The sequence below is a fragment of the Bufo bufo genome, chromosome 7, assembly GCF_905171765.1.
Source record: "Bufo bufo chromosome 7, aBufBuf1.1, whole genome shotgun sequence".
NCBI classification, from domain to species: Eukaryota; Metazoa; Chordata; class Amphibia; order Anura; family Bufonidae; genus Bufo; species Bufo bufo.
The window spans coordinates 233,877,526-233,896,338 of record NC_053395.1 but is presented as its reverse complement, the minus strand read 5'-3'; the positions used below and the strand labels follow the sequence as shown (position 1 = coordinate 233,896,338).

At 39.9% G+C, this 18,813-nt stretch overlaps 1 protein-coding gene across 3 annotated transcripts in view; it reads right to left on the bottom strand.

The window, feature by feature from the left end:
- CEP70 (centrosomal protein 70) overlaps nucleotides 1-18,813 on the bottom strand; it is a 64,804-nt gene that overhangs the window by 11,166 nt on the left and 34,825 nt on the right. For all 3 annotated transcript variants that reach the window (XM_040440968.1, XM_040440967.1, XM_040440969.1), the window contains 3 exons: nucleotides 8,922-9,009; nucleotides 8,639-8,762; nucleotides 81-225 (listed from right to left, as the gene is read on the bottom strand). In XM_040440968.1, the coding sequence (XP_040296902.1) occupies nucleotides 81-225; nucleotides 8,639-8,762; nucleotides 8,922-9,009 (357 nt within the window). The remainder of the gene's footprint in view (nucleotides 1-80; nucleotides 226-8,638; nucleotides 8,763-8,921; nucleotides 9,010-18,813) is intronic.

Genomic DNA, 18,813 nt, shown 5'->3' with positions numbered 1-18,813 from the left:
AGAAGGGCGTCAGTGCCCACAGAAGCCCCTACAGACGGGTGCCCTGCCCTCACCCCCGCCGCCGCCTGTGAACCAGTCACCTCGTTCTGCTGCTGACGCATCCGACGGATGAAATCGTCTTCCAGGTCCCGGACTTTGGATTTCACGCTGTCCAGAATCCGCTGCAAATCATCCGCTCTCTGCTCCTGGCGCCCGGCTCGGTCCTGCTGCACCCGGGCGTCATGTCTAAGGAAGACGTTACATACAGAGTATTATATAACCCCCACACTATACAGAGCATTATATAACCTCCAGACTATACAGAGCATTATATAACCCCCATACTATACAGAGCATTATATAACCCCCAGAGTATACTGAGCATTATATAACCCCCAGAGTATACAGAGCATTATATAACCCCCAGAGTATACAGAGCATTATATAACTCCCAGAGTATACAGAGCATTATATAACTCCCATACTATACAGAGCATTATATAACCTCCAGAGTATACTGAGTATTATAAAACCTCCACACTATACAGAGTATTATATAACCTCCAGAGTATACAGAGTATTATATAACCTCCAGAGTATACAGAGCATTATATAACCCCCATACTATACAGAGCATTATATAACCCCCAGAGTATACTGAGTATTATATAACCCCCAGAGTATACAGAGCATTATATAACCCCCAGAGTATACAGAGCATTATATAACCCCCAGAGTATACAGAGCATTATATAACTCCCATACTATACAGAGCATTATAAAACCTCCACACTATACAGAGTATTATAAAACCTCCACACTATACAGAGTATTATATAACCTCCAGAGTATACAGAGTATTATATAACCTCCAGAGCATTATATAACCTCCATACTATACAGAGCATTATATAACCCCCAGAGTATACTGAGTATTATATAACCTCCAGAGCATTATATAACCTCCATACTATACAGAGCATTATATAACCTCCAGAGTATACTGAGCATTATATAACCTCCAGAGCATTATATAACCCCCACACTATACAGAGCATTATATAACCCCCAGAGTATTAAATAACCTCCAGACTATACAGAGCATTATATAACCTCCAGAGCATTATATAACCTCCATACTATACAGAGCATTATATAACCCCCATACTATACTGAGTATTATATAACCTCCAGAGTATACAGAGTATTATATAACCCCCATACTATACTGAGTATTATATAACCTCCAGAGTATACAGAGCATTATATAACCCCCACACTATACAGAGCATTATATAACCCCCATACTATACTGAGTATTATATAACCCCCAGAGTATACAGAGCATTATATAACTCCCATACTATACTGAGTATTATAAAACCTCCACACTATACAGAGTATTATATAACCTCCAGAGTATACAGAGTATTATATAACCTCCAGAGCATTATATAACCTCCATACTATACAGAGCATTATATAACCCCCAGAGTATACTGAGTATTATATAACCTCCAGAGCATTATATAACCTCCAGACTATACAGAGCATTATATAACCTCCAGACTATACAGAGCATTATATAACCTCCAGACTATACTGAGTATTATATAACCTCCAGACTATACTGAGTATTATATAACCTCCAGAGTATACTGAGTATTATATAACCTCCAGAGTATACAGAGCATTATATAACCTCCAGAGCATTATATAACCTCCAGACTATACAGAGCATTATATAACCTCCAGACTATACTGAGTATTATATAACCTCCAGAGTATACTGAGTATTATATAACCTCCAGAGTATACAGAGCATTATATAACCTCCAGAGTATACAGAGCATTATATAACCTCCACACTATACAGAGCATTATATAACCCCCACACTATACAGAGTATTATATAACCTCCACACTATACAGAGCATTATATAACCTCCACACTATACAGAGCATTATATAACCTCCAGAGTATACTGAGTATTATATAACCTCCAGAGTATACAGAGCATTATATAACCTCCAGAGTATACAGAGCATTATATAACCCCCATACTATACTGAGTATTAGATAACCTCCAGAGGATACAGAGCATTATATAACCTCCACACTATACAGAGCATTATATAACCTCCAGAGTATTAGATAACCTCCAGAGTATACAGAGTATTATATAACCTCCAGAGCATACAGAGTATTATATAACCTCCAGACTATACAGAGCATTATATAACCTCCAGAGTATACTGAGCATTATATAACCTCCAGAGTATTATATAACCTCCAGAGTATACTGAGCATTATATAACCTCCAGAGTATTATATAACCTCCAGACTATACTGAGTATTATATAACCTCCAGCCTATACAGAGCATTATATAACCTCCAGAGTATTATATAACCTCCAGACTATACAGAGCATTATATAACCCCCACACTATACAGAGCATTATATAACCCCCATACTATACTGAGTATTATATAACCCCCAATACTATACAGAGTATTATAAAACCTCCACACTATACAGAGTATTATATAACCTCCAGAGTATACAGAGTATTATATAACCTCCAGAGCATTATATAACCTCCATACTATACAGAGCATTATATAACCTCCAGAGTATACAGAGTATTATATAACCCCCATACTATACAGAGCATTATATAACCTCCAGAGTATACTGAGTATTATATAACCTCCAGAGTATACAGAGCATTATATAACCTCCAGAGTATACAGAGCATTATATAACCCCCATACTATACTGAGTATTATATAACCTCCAGAGTATACAGAGCATTATATAACCTCCACACTATACAGAGCATTATATAACCCCCATACTATACTGAGTATTATATAACCTCCAGAGTATACAGAGTATTATATAACCCCCATACTATACTGAGTATTATATAACCTCCAGAGTATACAGAGCATTATATAACCCCCACACTATACAGAGCATTATATAACCCCCATACTATACTGAGTATTATATAACCCCCATACTATACTGAGCATTATATAACCCCCATACTATACTGAGTATTATATAACCCCCATACTATACTGAGTATTATATAACCTCCACACTATACAGAGCATTATATAACCCCCAATACTATACAGAGTATTATATAACCCCCACACTATACAGAGTATTATATAACCCCCACACTATACAGAGTATTATATAACCCCCACACTATACAGAGCATTATATAACCTCCAGAGTATACAGAGTATTATATAACCCCCATACTATACAGAGCATTATATAACCTCCAGAGTATACTGAGTATTATATAACCTCCAGAGTATACAGAGCATTATATAACCTCCAGAGTATACAGAGCATTATATAACCCCCATACTATACTGAGTATTATATAACCTCCAGAGTATACAGAGTATTATATAACCCCCATACTATACTGAGTATTATATAACCTCCAGAGTATACAGAGCATTATATAACCCCCACACTATACAGAGCATTATATAACCCCCATACTATACTGAGTATTATATAACCCCCAGAGTATACAGAGCATTATATAACTCCCATACTATACTGAGTATTATAAAACCTCCACACTATACAGAGTATTATATAACCTCCAGAGTATACAGAGTATTATATAACCTCCAGAGCATTATATAACCTCCATACTATACAGAGCATTATATAACCCCCAGAGTATACTGAGTATTATATAACCTCCAGAGCATTATATAACCTCCAGACTATACAGAGCATTATATAACCTCCAGACTATACAGAGCATTATATAACCTCCAGACTATACTGAGTATTATATAACCTCCAGAGTATACTGAGTATTATATAACCTCCAGAGTATACAGAGCATTATATAACCTCCAGAGTATACAGAGCATTATATAACCTCCACACTATACAGAGCATTATATAACCCCCACACTATACAGAGTATTATATAACCTCCACACTATACAGAGCATTATATAACCTCCACACTCTACAGAGCATTATATAACCTCCAGAGTATACTGAGTATTATATAACCTCCAGAGTATACAGAGCATTATATAACCTCCAGAGTATACAGAGCATTATATAACCCCCATACTATACTGAGTATTAGATAACCTCCAGAGGATACAGAGCATTATATAACCTCCACACTATACAGAGCATTATATAACCTCCAGAGTATTAGATAACCTCCAGAGTATACAGAGTATTATATAACCTCCAGAGCATACAGAGTATTATATAACCTCCAGACTATACAGAGCATTATATAACCTCCAGAGTATACTGAGCATTATATAACCTCCAGAGTATTATATAACCTCCAGAGTATACTGAGCATTATATAACCTCCAGAGTATTATATAACCTCCAGACTATACTGAGCATTATATAACCCCCACACTATACAGAGCATTATATAACCCCCATACTATACTGAGTATTATATAACCCCCATACTATACTGAGCATTATATAACCCCCATACTATACTGAGTATTATATAACCCCCATACTATACTGAGTATTATATAACCTCCACACTATACAGAGCATTATATAACCCCCAATACTATACAGAGTATTATATAACCCCCACACTATACAGAGTATTATATAACCCCCACACTATACAGAGTATTATATAACCCCCACACTATACAGAGCATTATATAACCTCCAGAGTATACAGAGTATTATATAACCCCCATACTATACAGAGCATTATATAACCTCCAGAGTATACTGAGTATTATATAACCTCCAGAGTATACAGAGCATTATATAACCTCCAGAGTATACAGAGCATTATATAACCCCCATACTATACTGAGTATTATATAACCTCCAGAGTATACAGAGTATTATATAACCCCCATACTATACTGAGTATTATATAACCTCCAGAGTATACAGAGCATTATATAACCCCCACACTATACAGAGCATTATATAACCCCCATACTATACTGAGTATTATATAACCCCCAGAGTATACAGAGCATTATATAACTCCCATACTATACTGAGTATTATAAAACCTCCACACTATACAGAGTATTATATAACCTCCAGAGTATACAGAGTATTATATAACCTCCAGAGCATTATATAACCTCCATACTATACAGAGCATTATATAACCCCCAGAGTATACTGAGTATTATATAACCTCCAGAGCATTATATAACCTCCAGACTATACAGAGCATTATATAACCTCCAGACTATACAGAGCATTATATAACCTCCAGACTATACTGAGTATTATATAACCTCCAGAGTATACTGAGTATTATATAACCTCCAGAGTATACAGAGCATTATATAACCTCCAGAGTATACAGAGCATTATATAACCTCCACACTATACAGAGCATTATATAACCCCCACACTATACAGAGTATTATATAACCTCCACACTATACAGAGCATTATATAACCTCCACACTCTACAGAGCATTATATAACCTCCAGAGTATACTGAGTATTATATAACCTCCAGAGTATACAGAGCATTATATAACCTCCAGAGTATACAGAGCATTATATAACCCCCATACTATACTGAGTATTAGATAACCTCCAGAGGATACAGAGCATTATATAACCTCCACACTATACAGAGCATTATATAACCTCCAGAGTATTAGATAACCTCCAGAGTATACAGAGTATTATATAACCTCCAGAGCATACAGAGTATTATATAACCTCCAGACTATACAGAGCATTATATAACCTCCAGAGTATACTGAGCATTATATAACCTCCAGAGTATTATATAACCTCCAGAGTATACTGAGCATTATATAACCTCCAGAGTATTATATAACCTCCAGACTATACAGAGCATTATATAACCCCCACACTATACAGAGCATTATATAACCCCCATACTATACTGAGTATTATATAACCCCCAATACTATACAGAGTATTATAAAACCTCCACACTATACAGAGTATTATATAACCTCCAGAGTATACAGAGTATTATATAACCTCCAGAGCATTATATAACCTCCATACTATACAGAGCATTATATAACCTCCAGAGTATACAGAGTATTATATAACCCCCATACTATACAGAGCATTATATAACCTCCAGAGTATACTGAGTATTATATAACCTCCAGAGTATACAGAGCATTATATAACCTCCAGAGTATACAGAGCATTATATAACCCCCATACTATACTGAGTATTATATAACCTCCAGAGTATACAGAGCATTATATAACCCCCACACTATACAGAGCATTATATAACCCCCATACTATACTGAGTATTATATAACCTCCAGAGTATACAGAGTATTATATAACCCCCATACTATACTGAGTATTATATAACCTCCAGAGTATACAGAGCATTATATAACCCCCACACTATACAGAGCATTATATAACCCCCATACTATACTGAGTATTATATAACCCCCATACTATACTGAGCATTATATAACCCCCATACTATACTGAGTATTATATAACCCCCATACTATACTGAGTATTATATAACCTCCACACTATACAGAGCATTATATAACCCCCAATACTATACAGAGTATTATATAACCCCCACACTATACAGAGTATTATATAACCCCCACACTATACAGAGTATTATATAACCCCCACACTATACAGAGCATTATATAACCTCCAGAGTATACAGAGTATTATATAACCCCCATACTATACAGAGCATTATATAACCTCCAGAGTATACTGAGTATTATATAACCTCCAGAGTATACAGAGCATTATATAACCTCCAGAGTATACAGAGCATTATATAACCCCCATACTATACTGAGTATTATATAACCTCCAGAGTATACAGAGCATTATATAACCCCCACACTATACAGAGCATTATATAACCCCCATACTATACTGAGTATTATATAACCTCCAGAGTATACAGAGTATTATATAACCCCCATACTATACTGAGTATTATATAACCTCCAGAGTATACAGAGCATTATATAACCCCCACACTATACAGAGCATTATATAACCCCCATACTATACTGAGTATTATATAACCCCCATACTATACTGAGTATTATATAACCTCCACACTATACAGAGCATTATATAACCCCCAATACTATACAGAGTATTATATAACCCCCACACTATACAGAGTATTATATAACCCCCACACTATACAGAGCATTATATAACCTCCAGAGTATACAGAGTATTATATAACCCCCATACTATACAGAGCATTATATAACCTCCAGAGTATACTGAGTATTATATAACCTCCAGAGTATACAGAGCATTATATAACCTCCAGAGTATACAGAGCATTATATAACCTCCAGAGTATACAGAGCATTATATAACCCCCATACTATACTGAGTATTATATAACCTCCAGAGTATACAGAGCATTATATAACCCCCACACTATACAGAGCATTATATAACCCCCATACTATACTGAGTATTATATAACCCCCATACTATACTGAGTATTATATAACCTCCACACTATACAGAGCATTATATAACCCCCAATACTATACAGAGTATTATATAACCCCCACACTATACAGAGTATTATATAACCCCCACACTATACAGAGTATTATATAACCCCCACACTATACAGAGTATTATATAACCCCCACACTATACAGAGCATTATATAACCCCCACACTATACAGAGCATTATATAACCTCCAGAGTATACAGAGTATTATATAACCCCCATACTATACAGAGCATTATATAACCTCCAGAGTATACTGAGTATTATATAACCTCCAGAGTATACAGAGCATTATATAACCTCCAGAGTATACAGAGCATTATATAACCTCCAGAGTATACAGAGCATTATATAACCCCCATACTATACTGAGTATTATATAACCTCCAGAGTATACAGAGCATTATATAACCCCCACACTATACAGAGCATTATATAACCCCCATACTATACTGAGTATTATATAACCTCCAGAGTATACAGAGTATTATATAACCCCCATACTATACTGAGCATTATATAACCCCCACACTATACAGAGCATTATATAACCCCCATACTATACTGAGTATTATATAACCCCCATACTATACTGAGTATTATATAACCCCCATACTATACTGAGCATTATATAACCCCCACACTATACAGAGCATTATATAACCCCCATACTATACTGAGCATTATATAACCCCCACACTATACAGAGCATTATATAACCCCCATACTATACTGAGTATTATATAACCCCCATACTATACTGAGTATTATATAACCCCCATACTATACTGAGCATTATATAACCCCCATACTATACTGAGTATTATATAACCCCCATACTATACTGAGTATTATATAACCTCCACACTATACAGAGCATTATATAACCCCCAATACTATACAGAGTATTATATAACCCCCACACTATACAGAGCATTATATAACCTCCAGAGTATACAGAGTATTATATAACCCCCACACTATACAGAGCATTATATAACCTCCAGAGTATACAGAGTATTATATAACCCCCACACTATACAGAGCATTATATAACCCCCACACTATACAGAGAGGCAGAGTCGGGGGCCCCGTGGCCTTACTTCAGCTGGTTGTTGGACTGGATGAGGCCGTGGATCAGGTTCTGACGTCTCTCTGTGTCGTCCACAAGCGATTTGATGGCTGTTCTGAGCGCAAGTGACGTCTGCCGGTCCAGGACCACCGCACCTGAGAGAGAAACCGGGACGTCACATGTAACCCCCTAATAATATCCGCCATCTCCCGGTGTAACCCCCTAATAATATCCGCCATCTCCCGGTGTAACCCCCTAATATCTGGATGCAGCGCTGGTTATGTTACAACCTGTGGAAACAAAGCTTCCATTACCAGAAAGGGGGTCCCCGGACACGTGCACCGCGGCGCAGCCATGACGCCTCAGCATTGGATTTATTTTCTCCCATTCTGTCAGATCCGCCTGCAGAGAAAAACAGAAGAGCCGGACAATGAGGTGGAGCTCCGCCCAACACAGCGCCTCAGGGGGCCGGAGCTCCGCCCAACACAGCGCCTCAGGGGGCCGGAGCTCTGCTCAGCTCCTCCTGCTCTATAACACACTCCATGCAGATTACACGGTGACAGGTTCTCTATATATATAATCTGCTCAGCTCCTCCTGCTCTATAACACACTGCCTGCAGATTACATGGTGACAGGTTCTCTTTATATATAATCTGCTCAGCTCCTCCTGCTCTATAACACACTGCCTGCAGATTACATGTGACAGGTTCTCTTTATATATAATCTGCTCAGCTCCTCCTGCTCTATAACACGCTGCCTGCAGATTACATGGTGACAGGTTCTCTTTATATATAATCTGCTCAGCTCCTCCTGCTCTATAACACGCTGCCTGCAGATTACATGGTGACAGGTTCTCTGTATATATAATCTGCTCAGCTCCTCCTGCTCTATAACACGCTGCCTGCAGATTACATGGTGACAGGTTCTCTTTATATATAATCTGCTCAGCTCCTCCTGCTCTATAACACACTGCCTGCAGATTACATGGTGACAGGTTCTCTTTATATATAATCTGCTCAGCTCCTCCTGCTCTATAACACGCTGCCTGCAGATTACATGGTGACAGGTTCTCTTTATATATAATCTGCTCAGCTCCTCCTGCTCTATAACACGCTGCCTGCAGATTACATGGTGACAGGTTCTCTGTATATATAATCTGCTCAGCTCCTCCTGCTCTATAACACGCTGCCTGCAGATTACATGGTGACAGGTTCTCTTTATATATAATCTGCTCAGCTCCTCCTGCTCTATAACACGCTGCCTGCAGATTACATGGTGACAGGTTCTCTGTATATATAATCTGCTCAGCTCCTCCTGCTCTATAACATGCTGCCTGCAGATTACATGGTGACAGGTTCTCTTTATATATAATCTGCTCAGCTCCTCCTGCTCTATAACACACTGCCTGCAGATTACATGGTGACAGGTTCTCTTTATATATAATCTGCTCAGCTCCTCCTGCTCTATAACACACTGCCTGCAGATTACACGGTGACAGGTTCTCTTTATATATAATCTGCTCAGCTCCTCCTGCTCTATAACACACTGCCTGCAGATTACACGGTGACAGGTTCTCTTTATATATAATCTGCTCAGCTCCTCCTGCTCTATAACACGCTGCCTGCAGATTACATGGTGACAGGTTCTCTGTATATATAATCTGCTCATGCTCTATAACACACTGCCTGCAGATTACATGGTGACAGGTTCTCTTTATATATAATCTGCTCAGCTCCTCCTGCTCTATAACACGCTGCCTGCAGATTACACGGTGACAGGTTCTCTTTATATATAATCTGCTCAGCTCCTCCTGCTCTATAACACGCTGCCTGCAGATTACATGGTGACAGGTTCTCTTTATATATAATCTGCTCATGCTCTATAACACACTGCCTGCAGATTACATGGTGACAGGTTCTCTTTATATATAATCTGCTCAGCTCCTCCTGCTCTATAACACGCTGCCTGCAGATTACACGGTGACAGGTTCTCTTTATTTATAATCTGCTCAGCTCCTCCTGCTCTATAACACGCTGCCTGCAGATTACATGGTGACAGGTTCTTTTTATATATAATCTGCTCAGATCCTCCTGCGCACTGCATGCAGATTACATGGTGACAGTTTCTCTGTATATATAATCTGCTCAGATCCTCCTGCTCTATAACACGCTGTCTGCAGATTACATGGTGACAGGCTCTCTGTATATATAATCTGCTCAGCTCCTCCTGCTCTATAACACGCTGCCTGCAGATTACACGGTGACAGGTTCTCTTTATATATAATCTGCTCAGCTCCTCCTGCTCTATGACACGCTGCCTGCAGATTACACGGTGACAGGTCCTCTTTATATATAACTGCTCAGCTCCTCCTGCTCTATAACATGCTGCCTGCAGATTACACGGTGACAGGTTCTCTTTATATATAATCTGCTCAGCTCCTCCTGCTCTATAACACACTGCCTGCAGATTACATGGTGACAGGTTCTCTTTATATATAATCTGCTCAGCTCCTCCTGCTCTATAACACGCTGCCTGCAGATTACACGGTGACAGGTTCTCTTTATATATAATCTGCTCAGCTCCTCCTGCTCTATAACACACTGCCTGCAGATTACACGGTGACAGGTTCTCTTTATATATAATCTGCTCAGCTCCTCCTACTCTATAACACACTGCCTGCAGATTACACAGTGACAGGTTCTCTGTATATATAATCTGCTCAGCTCCTCCTGCTCTAACACGCTGCCTGCAGATTACATGGTGACAGGTTCTCTTTATATATAATCTGCTCAGCTCCTCCTGCTCTATAACACGCTGCCTGCAGATTACATGGTGACAGGTTCTCTGTATATATAATCTGCTCATGCTCTATAACACACTGCCTGCAGATTACATGGTGACAGGTTCTCTTTATATATAATCTGCTCAGCTCCTCCTGCTCTATAACACGCTGCCTGCAGATTACACGGTGACAGGTTCTCTTTATATATAATCTGCTCAGCTCCTCCTGCTCTATAACACGCTGCCTGCAGATTACATGGTGACAGGTTCTCTTTATATATAATCTGCTCATGCTCTATAACACACTGCCTGCAGATTACATGGTGACAGGTTCTCTTTATATATAATCTGCTCAGCTCCTCCTGCTCTATAACACGCTGCCTGCAGATTACACGGTGACAGGTTCTCTTTATATATAATCTGCTCAGCTCCTCCTGCTCTATAACACGCTGCCTGCAGATTACATGGTGACAGGTTCTTTTTATATATAATCTGCTCAGATCCTCCTGCGCACTGCATGCAGATTACATGGTGACAGTTTCTCTGTATATATAATCTGCTCAGATCCTCCTGCTCTATAACACGCTGTCTGCAGATTACATGGTGACAGGCTCTCTGTATATATAATCTGCTCAGCTCCTCCTGCTCTATAACACGCTGCCTGCAGATTACACGGTGACAGGTTCTCTTTATATATAATCTGCTCAGCTCCTCCTGCTCTATGACACGCTGCCTGCAGATTACACGATGACAGGTCCTCTTTATATATAATCTGCTCAGCTCCTCCTGCTCTATAACACACTGCCTGCAGATTACATGGTGACAGGTTCTCTTTATATATAATCTGCTCAGCTCCTCCTGCTCTATAACACACTGCCTGCAGATTACACAGTGACAGGTTCTCTGTATATATAATCTGCTCAGCTCCTCCTGCTCTATAACATGCTGCCTGCAGATTACACGGTGACAGGTTCTCTGTATATATAATCTGCTCAGATCCTCCTGCTCTATAACACGCTGTCTGCAGATTACATGGTGACAGGCTCTCTGTATATATAATCTGCTCAGCTCCTCCTGCTCTATAACACGCTGCCTGCAGATTACACGGTGACAGGTTCTCTTTATATATAATCTGCTCAGCTCCTCCTGCTCTATGACACGCTGCCTGCAGATTACACGATGACAGGTCCTCATTATATATAATCTGCTCAGCTCCTCCTGCTCTATAACACACTGCCTGCAGATTACATGGTGACAGGTTCTCTTTATATATAATCTGCTCAGCTCCTCCTGCTCTATAACACACTGCCTGCAGATTACACGGTGACAGGTTCTCTTTATATATAATCTGCTCAGCTCCTCCTGCTCTATAACACACTGCCTGCAGATTACATGGTGACAGGTTCTCTGTATATATATGGATAAAGAATGACTGGCACTCACTATATGGGCATTTAATGGCCGCCAGCTCAACAATGAAGTGTAAGCAGCAGAAAATACACAACATATAATAAAGACGACACAATGTTAAAATAACATTAAAAATACCCCTAAAAATATAAAATATGAGAAGTGCACTGGTGGTAGGGTCCTATATATAGGGAAAGGTCCTCTGTATATAGCGCAGTCTGGTCGATAAGAGATCCCATCACCTCGGTGTATTCCCAATATTCCACTTCTGCGATCTTGTGTTCAGCAAATTCTGTAATATCACTAGTAACAATGTCCCTTTAGGTAAAGGCAATGTGCATCCAAATAATTGGTGCTGAAGGTACTGTCCCTTTAAGTGAAGGTAAATGATGTCGCTAGGTCCGTTGGTTCATTTCTCAATGTCCACAGTTTATCGCATATAGCGGTCTGGACCTTTCTAAGGTGTTTGAGAACCTCCGTAACCTCTGGTGCTCAATGCTGTGAGAAAATATCGCTTAGCGGTATCTATAAGTCCCCGGCAATCCCCTTGTTCACCGCACCGCTCGAAGTTACTTCCGGCGTCCTCGCTCTCTGGTGTCTGTCACGTGTTCTCCCCAGAGATATCGCGGGACTTGATAACTTTGTTCCGGTATTCCTGTGAGAGGTACTCGCATTAGATGAAAAATGGAGCGCTCCAAATTTAAAAGATGATTTATGTGGTCTCAATCGTATCCGGATTCTTGCTTCAAGCAGAGATATAACGCCAGACGCGTTTCGGGGACTTCTTTCCCCTTCCTCAGTGGCTATAGCCCTGCTAGTACGTCACCTCCTTTTATATCACCACAGATACTCTGCAAAATCTGGACTGGAGTGTCTTTTTCATAGGTTGCGATTTTGGTGCGTTTTTCATGCGGCTTTTGCGCGACACATGCGTTTTTTCTATATTTTCATCATAGTGCTATAGTCAATACTAGTGATAAAGGACAAGTTGCTACCCAGTTGCTTTCCATTAATAAATATACAAAATGTATAAAATCTATGTAAAACATACGACTATTACATATAAAAAGGAAGTACATTTCATAGGACTAACAGCGTAATCGTCATCATAGTCACGTATTCATCTTCTATGTGGTAGAGGTAGGAATGGGGAGGTGGGCCCATCACCAAGAGGGGGTCACAGCCCGATAAACGGCCAAGCATGTGAAAGGCACACCGCCCTGAATTATAAGAAGCCGAAGATCTCCAGTTCCGCATTCAGACCGGCTGGCATCATGTTCCAAAATCATACATTTGTTTAGATTCTGCTCTTGACATCCGTTCAATGTGATTTCCACCTCTCCTCCAATGTTTATCAATCTTTTCCAGGGCCACAAAAGTCAATCCCGTGGGGTCTTGTCCGTGAGCCTCGAGAGTGAGTGTTTTAAATATCCTTTCTTGATATTAGAAATATTTTCGGCTATCCTCACTCTCAAGGCTCTTTTTGTCCGTCCAATATATTGTCTTGAGCACAGACATTGTATCAGGTCACACTGACTGAATTGCATGTAAGGCTACTTTCACACCTGCGTTCGGGGTTCCGCTTGTGAGTTCCGTTTGAAGGCTCTCACAAGCGGCCCCGAACGGATCCGTCCAGCCCTAATGCATTCTGAATGGACGCGGATCCGCTCAGAATGCATCAGTTTGGCACCGTTTGTCCTCCGCTCAGCAGGCGGACACCTGAACGCAGCTTGCAGCGTTCGGGTGTCCGCCTGGCCGTGCGGAGGCGAGCGGATCCGTCCAGACTTACAATGGAAGTCAATGGGGACGGATCCGTTTGAAGTTGACACAATATGGCTCAATTTTCAAACGGATCCGTCTCCCATTGACTTTCAATGTAAAGTCAAAACGGATCCGTTTGCATTATCATGAACAAAAAAAAAAAAAAAAAAAAATTTTTTTTTTTTTTTTTTTTTTTTGTTCATGGTAATGCAAACAGATCCGTTCTGAACAGATCTAAACGTTTGCATTATAGGTGCGGATCCGTCTGGGCAGATACCAGACGGATCCGCACCAAACGCAGGTGTGAAAGTAGCCTAAGAAAGTCCTCTATCTCCCACATAAAAGAATTTTGGGTAGAGAGCACCTTCTTAGTGTTTCTTGGGATTTTGGTTGTTTTGCAGCAGATGCACTGTCCGCATTTGTAGAAGCCCTTTAAATTAGTCGGCCGACCAGCACCTGGTGTTTTAGTCTGTTTCGTCTTAATGGAGGGGGCCACTTTTATGCCTAAATTAGGCGCCCTCATATACGTTATTTGTGGTCTCGGAGGCATTATTCTACCTAGAACTTTCTCCTGCAGTAGGTGATGCCAATGGCGTTTGAGTATCTCTTCCACTTTTCTCCTTTGTGCTCTATAAGGGAGAATAATCCTAAATTGGGGATCTATTTCATTGTTCTGCGCTGTTTTTACTGACCATAGCGAACTCCTCGGTAGTTTTCTTACTTTCTCTAATGATCCCTCTAATATTTTACTAGGATACTGTTTTGCCAGGAATTTATCTCTCAAGTGCATGGCTTCCACTTCGAATTGAGACTCTTCAGTACAGTTCCATTTGAGTCTACGGAACTGTCCGAAGGGCACATTCAATAGGCAATTTGGCAAATGACAACTTGAGTGTAAGATAAATGCATTCCTGGCAGAGGGTTTCTGATGGGTCTTGCATATGCATTTTTCACCTACGTTCATAACTGCCAGGTCCAAGAATTCAGTTTCTATAGTATTAATGCTTTGTGTGAAGACCAAATTTAAATTGTTTCCGTTTAGTTCAGTTATGAACCTATCTAGACTTTTATGGTCTCCTTTCCAAATTAGGATGACGTCATCTATATATCGAGCACCAGGTCGCCCCCTCTATGCGGATCAATGGCTCCCTCTTCCCATTGTGCTAGGAACAGGTTTGCATAGCTGGGGGCAAACCTGGTGCCCATGGCGGTTCCTCTAATCTGTAAATAAAAACTTCCCTCAAAATAAAAAAAATTCTGCTGTAGGATGTGTTCTATCCCCTCTAAAATAAACTCTAATTGCTGTGTCTTCTAATTGTGCTTTAATAGCTCTTATACCTGCTTCATGGTCTATCGCCGTGTAGACTAGAGGGACTGGACATCTAAGGTAGTCCTGATCCAGTCCTCTCCCACGGTCAATCCTTCTAATAATTCGGGTAGTGTCTCTCAAGTAGGACATTGTGGTTTTCACCACAGGTTGTAACCACGTGTCTATATACCTTGAGCGATTAGATGTTAGGGAGCCGATACCTGACACTATGGGGCGGCCCGGAGGACTCTCCATCTCCTTATGGACCTTAGGAAGGCAGTAAAAGACCGGGAGTCTTCCGGGCGTCCCCATAATGTAATCGGATTCCTGTTTAGACAAGATACCCGTCTGGGCTCCTCTCTGACAGTATTCTCCTAACTCGTCTCCGAATTTTTGGGTTGGATCTATTTCAAGTTTTTTATATGTCGTACTGTCAGAGAGTTGTCTAACACACTCCTGTATGTATTTAGCGGTCTCAAGAATTACAATCGCCCCCCCCCTTTTATCGGCAGGGCGAATTGTAATATTGTCATTTTTTTGTAATTCCCTAATTGCCGATATTAATCCATTTGATAGGTTTTTTTTCTATAAAATTGTTTTTCTTTTATTTTCCTGAGGTCTACTTCTAAATTTTTCTGAAAGCTGCCCATTTCTGGGCCCATTTCATTGATTTATTCCTCAAGTCGGTAAGTTTAAATCCATCCTCTATTTGTAAAGTTGTGGAGGTCGGATTTTTTCTAAAGTATTTTTTTAGGCATATATTCCTAATGAATTTCTGAATCCCAATGTAGGTACTAAATGTATTCAGCTGTGCACTGGGTGCAAATTCCAGTCCTTTATTCAGCAGGGAACTCTGTGCCGGTGTTACTTAAATGTATAATGTGTATGATGTTCCATATTACCTGTGTTTGTCGGCGATTCCTTCCCCTTCGTGTCCGGTTGTTCCTATTTGCTGATTGTGATGTGGTTGGTTGTGTGTTGGTGGAGTTCTCCGATCATCTCTCTGTCCGTGTCTGGTGAGGTGAAGAATACGACTCTTCCGGTTGTGACGGTGTCTCTGAGGGGTTTGTGCTCTGGTGATCGGGGGTGTCTGGGTTTTAATCTTGGCGAGTGGTTGAGTCCCATCTAAAAAAGGCTGCTGCGCCAGTGTCTCGTACCTATTTCTAGTTGGTATAGTGGGTCTCAATTGTTCTGTAGGAATATAAATAGATCCATCTCTATTTTCTATCTCATTATAACCTTTGTTTTGCAATTTAGGGACAAAACTGTGTTTTTTGCTTTTTTTCGCAATTATTTCAGATTCAGTTTTGTCCAAACTTTTTCATATTCTATCCTGCCATAAATTTAAAATACTATCTTTGGGTAATTGGTCTATTTTCACTTTCATCCGATTAATCTCCTCTGTAATGGACCCTAAAATTTGGACTCTCCTTTTTCTAATCAATTTGACTAATGCTCGTGATTGTATATGCAGAAGGTTAAACTCCTCTCCCTACAAGTCCTGGGCTGGAGCTTTCCGTAATTGTAGACCTTTAGGGATCCTGTCCTCGTCTAAATATTGGCGTAAGGATCTAATTTCCCAGTTTTGCTTCAGTTTGACAACTAAGCTTTCCAATTCTCTGAATAGATCATGTTTGGATTTAGTATCTGTGTTCTCCATTTCTGGTGCTTCAAATAGAAAAGTATCCACTTTTTGTTTTTTTAATTCGATGTGATTCCACATATCCAGACTGAGATTGGTGGCAGCTAAATCCACATGTTGGGTGACAAAATTCCTACCTCTACCAGATAGAAGATGAATACGTGACTATGATGACGACTACGCTGTTAGTCCTATGAAATGTACTTCCTTTTTATATGTAATAGTCGTATGTTTTACATAGATTTTATACATTTTGTATATTTATTAATGGAAAGCAACTGGGTAGCAACTTGTCCTTTATCACTAGTATTGACTATAGCACTATGATGAAAATATAGAAAAAACGCATGTGTCGCGCAAAAACCGCATGAAAAACGCACCAAAATTGCAACCTATGAAAAAGACACTCCAGTCCAGATTTTGCAGAGTATCTGTGGTGATATAAAAGGAGGTGACGTACTAGCAGGGCTATAGCCACTGAGGAAGGGGAAAGAAGTCCCCGAAACGCGTCTGGCGTTATATCTCTGCTTGAAGCAAGAATCCGGATACGATTGAGACCACATAAATCATCTTTTAAATTTGGAGCGCTCCATTTTTCATTCAATGCGAGTACCTCTCACAGGAATACCGGAACAAAGTTATCAAGTCCCGCGATATCTCTGGGGAGAACACGTGACAGACACCAGAGAGCGAGGACGCCGGAAGTAACTTCGAGCGGTGCGGTGAACAAGGGGATTGCCGGGGACTTATAGATACCGCTAAGCGATATTTTCTCACAGCATTGAGCACCAGAGGTTACGGAGGTTAAGGTCCAGACCGCTATATGCGATATACTGTGGACATTGAGAAATGAACCAACGGACCTAGCGACATCATTTACCTTCACTTAAAGGGACAGTACCTTCAGCACCAATTATTTGGATGCACATTGCCTTTACCTAAAGGGACATTGTTACTAGTGATATTACAGAATTTGCTGAACACAAGATCGCAGAAGTGGAATATTGGGAATACACCAAGGTGATAGGATCTCTTATCGACCAGACTGCGCTATATACAGAGGACCTTTCCCTATATATAGGACCCTACCACCAGTGCACTTCTCATATTTTATATTTTTAGGGGTATTTTTAATGTTATTTTAACATTGTGTCGTCTTTATTATATGTTGTGTATTTTCTGCTGCTTACACTTCATTGTTGAGCTGGCGGCCATTAAATGCCCATATAGTGAGTGCCAGTCATTCTTTATCCATTTCTATTTCTCTTGACTGATTGGGTGATCAGTTTTTTGACTAAAGCAC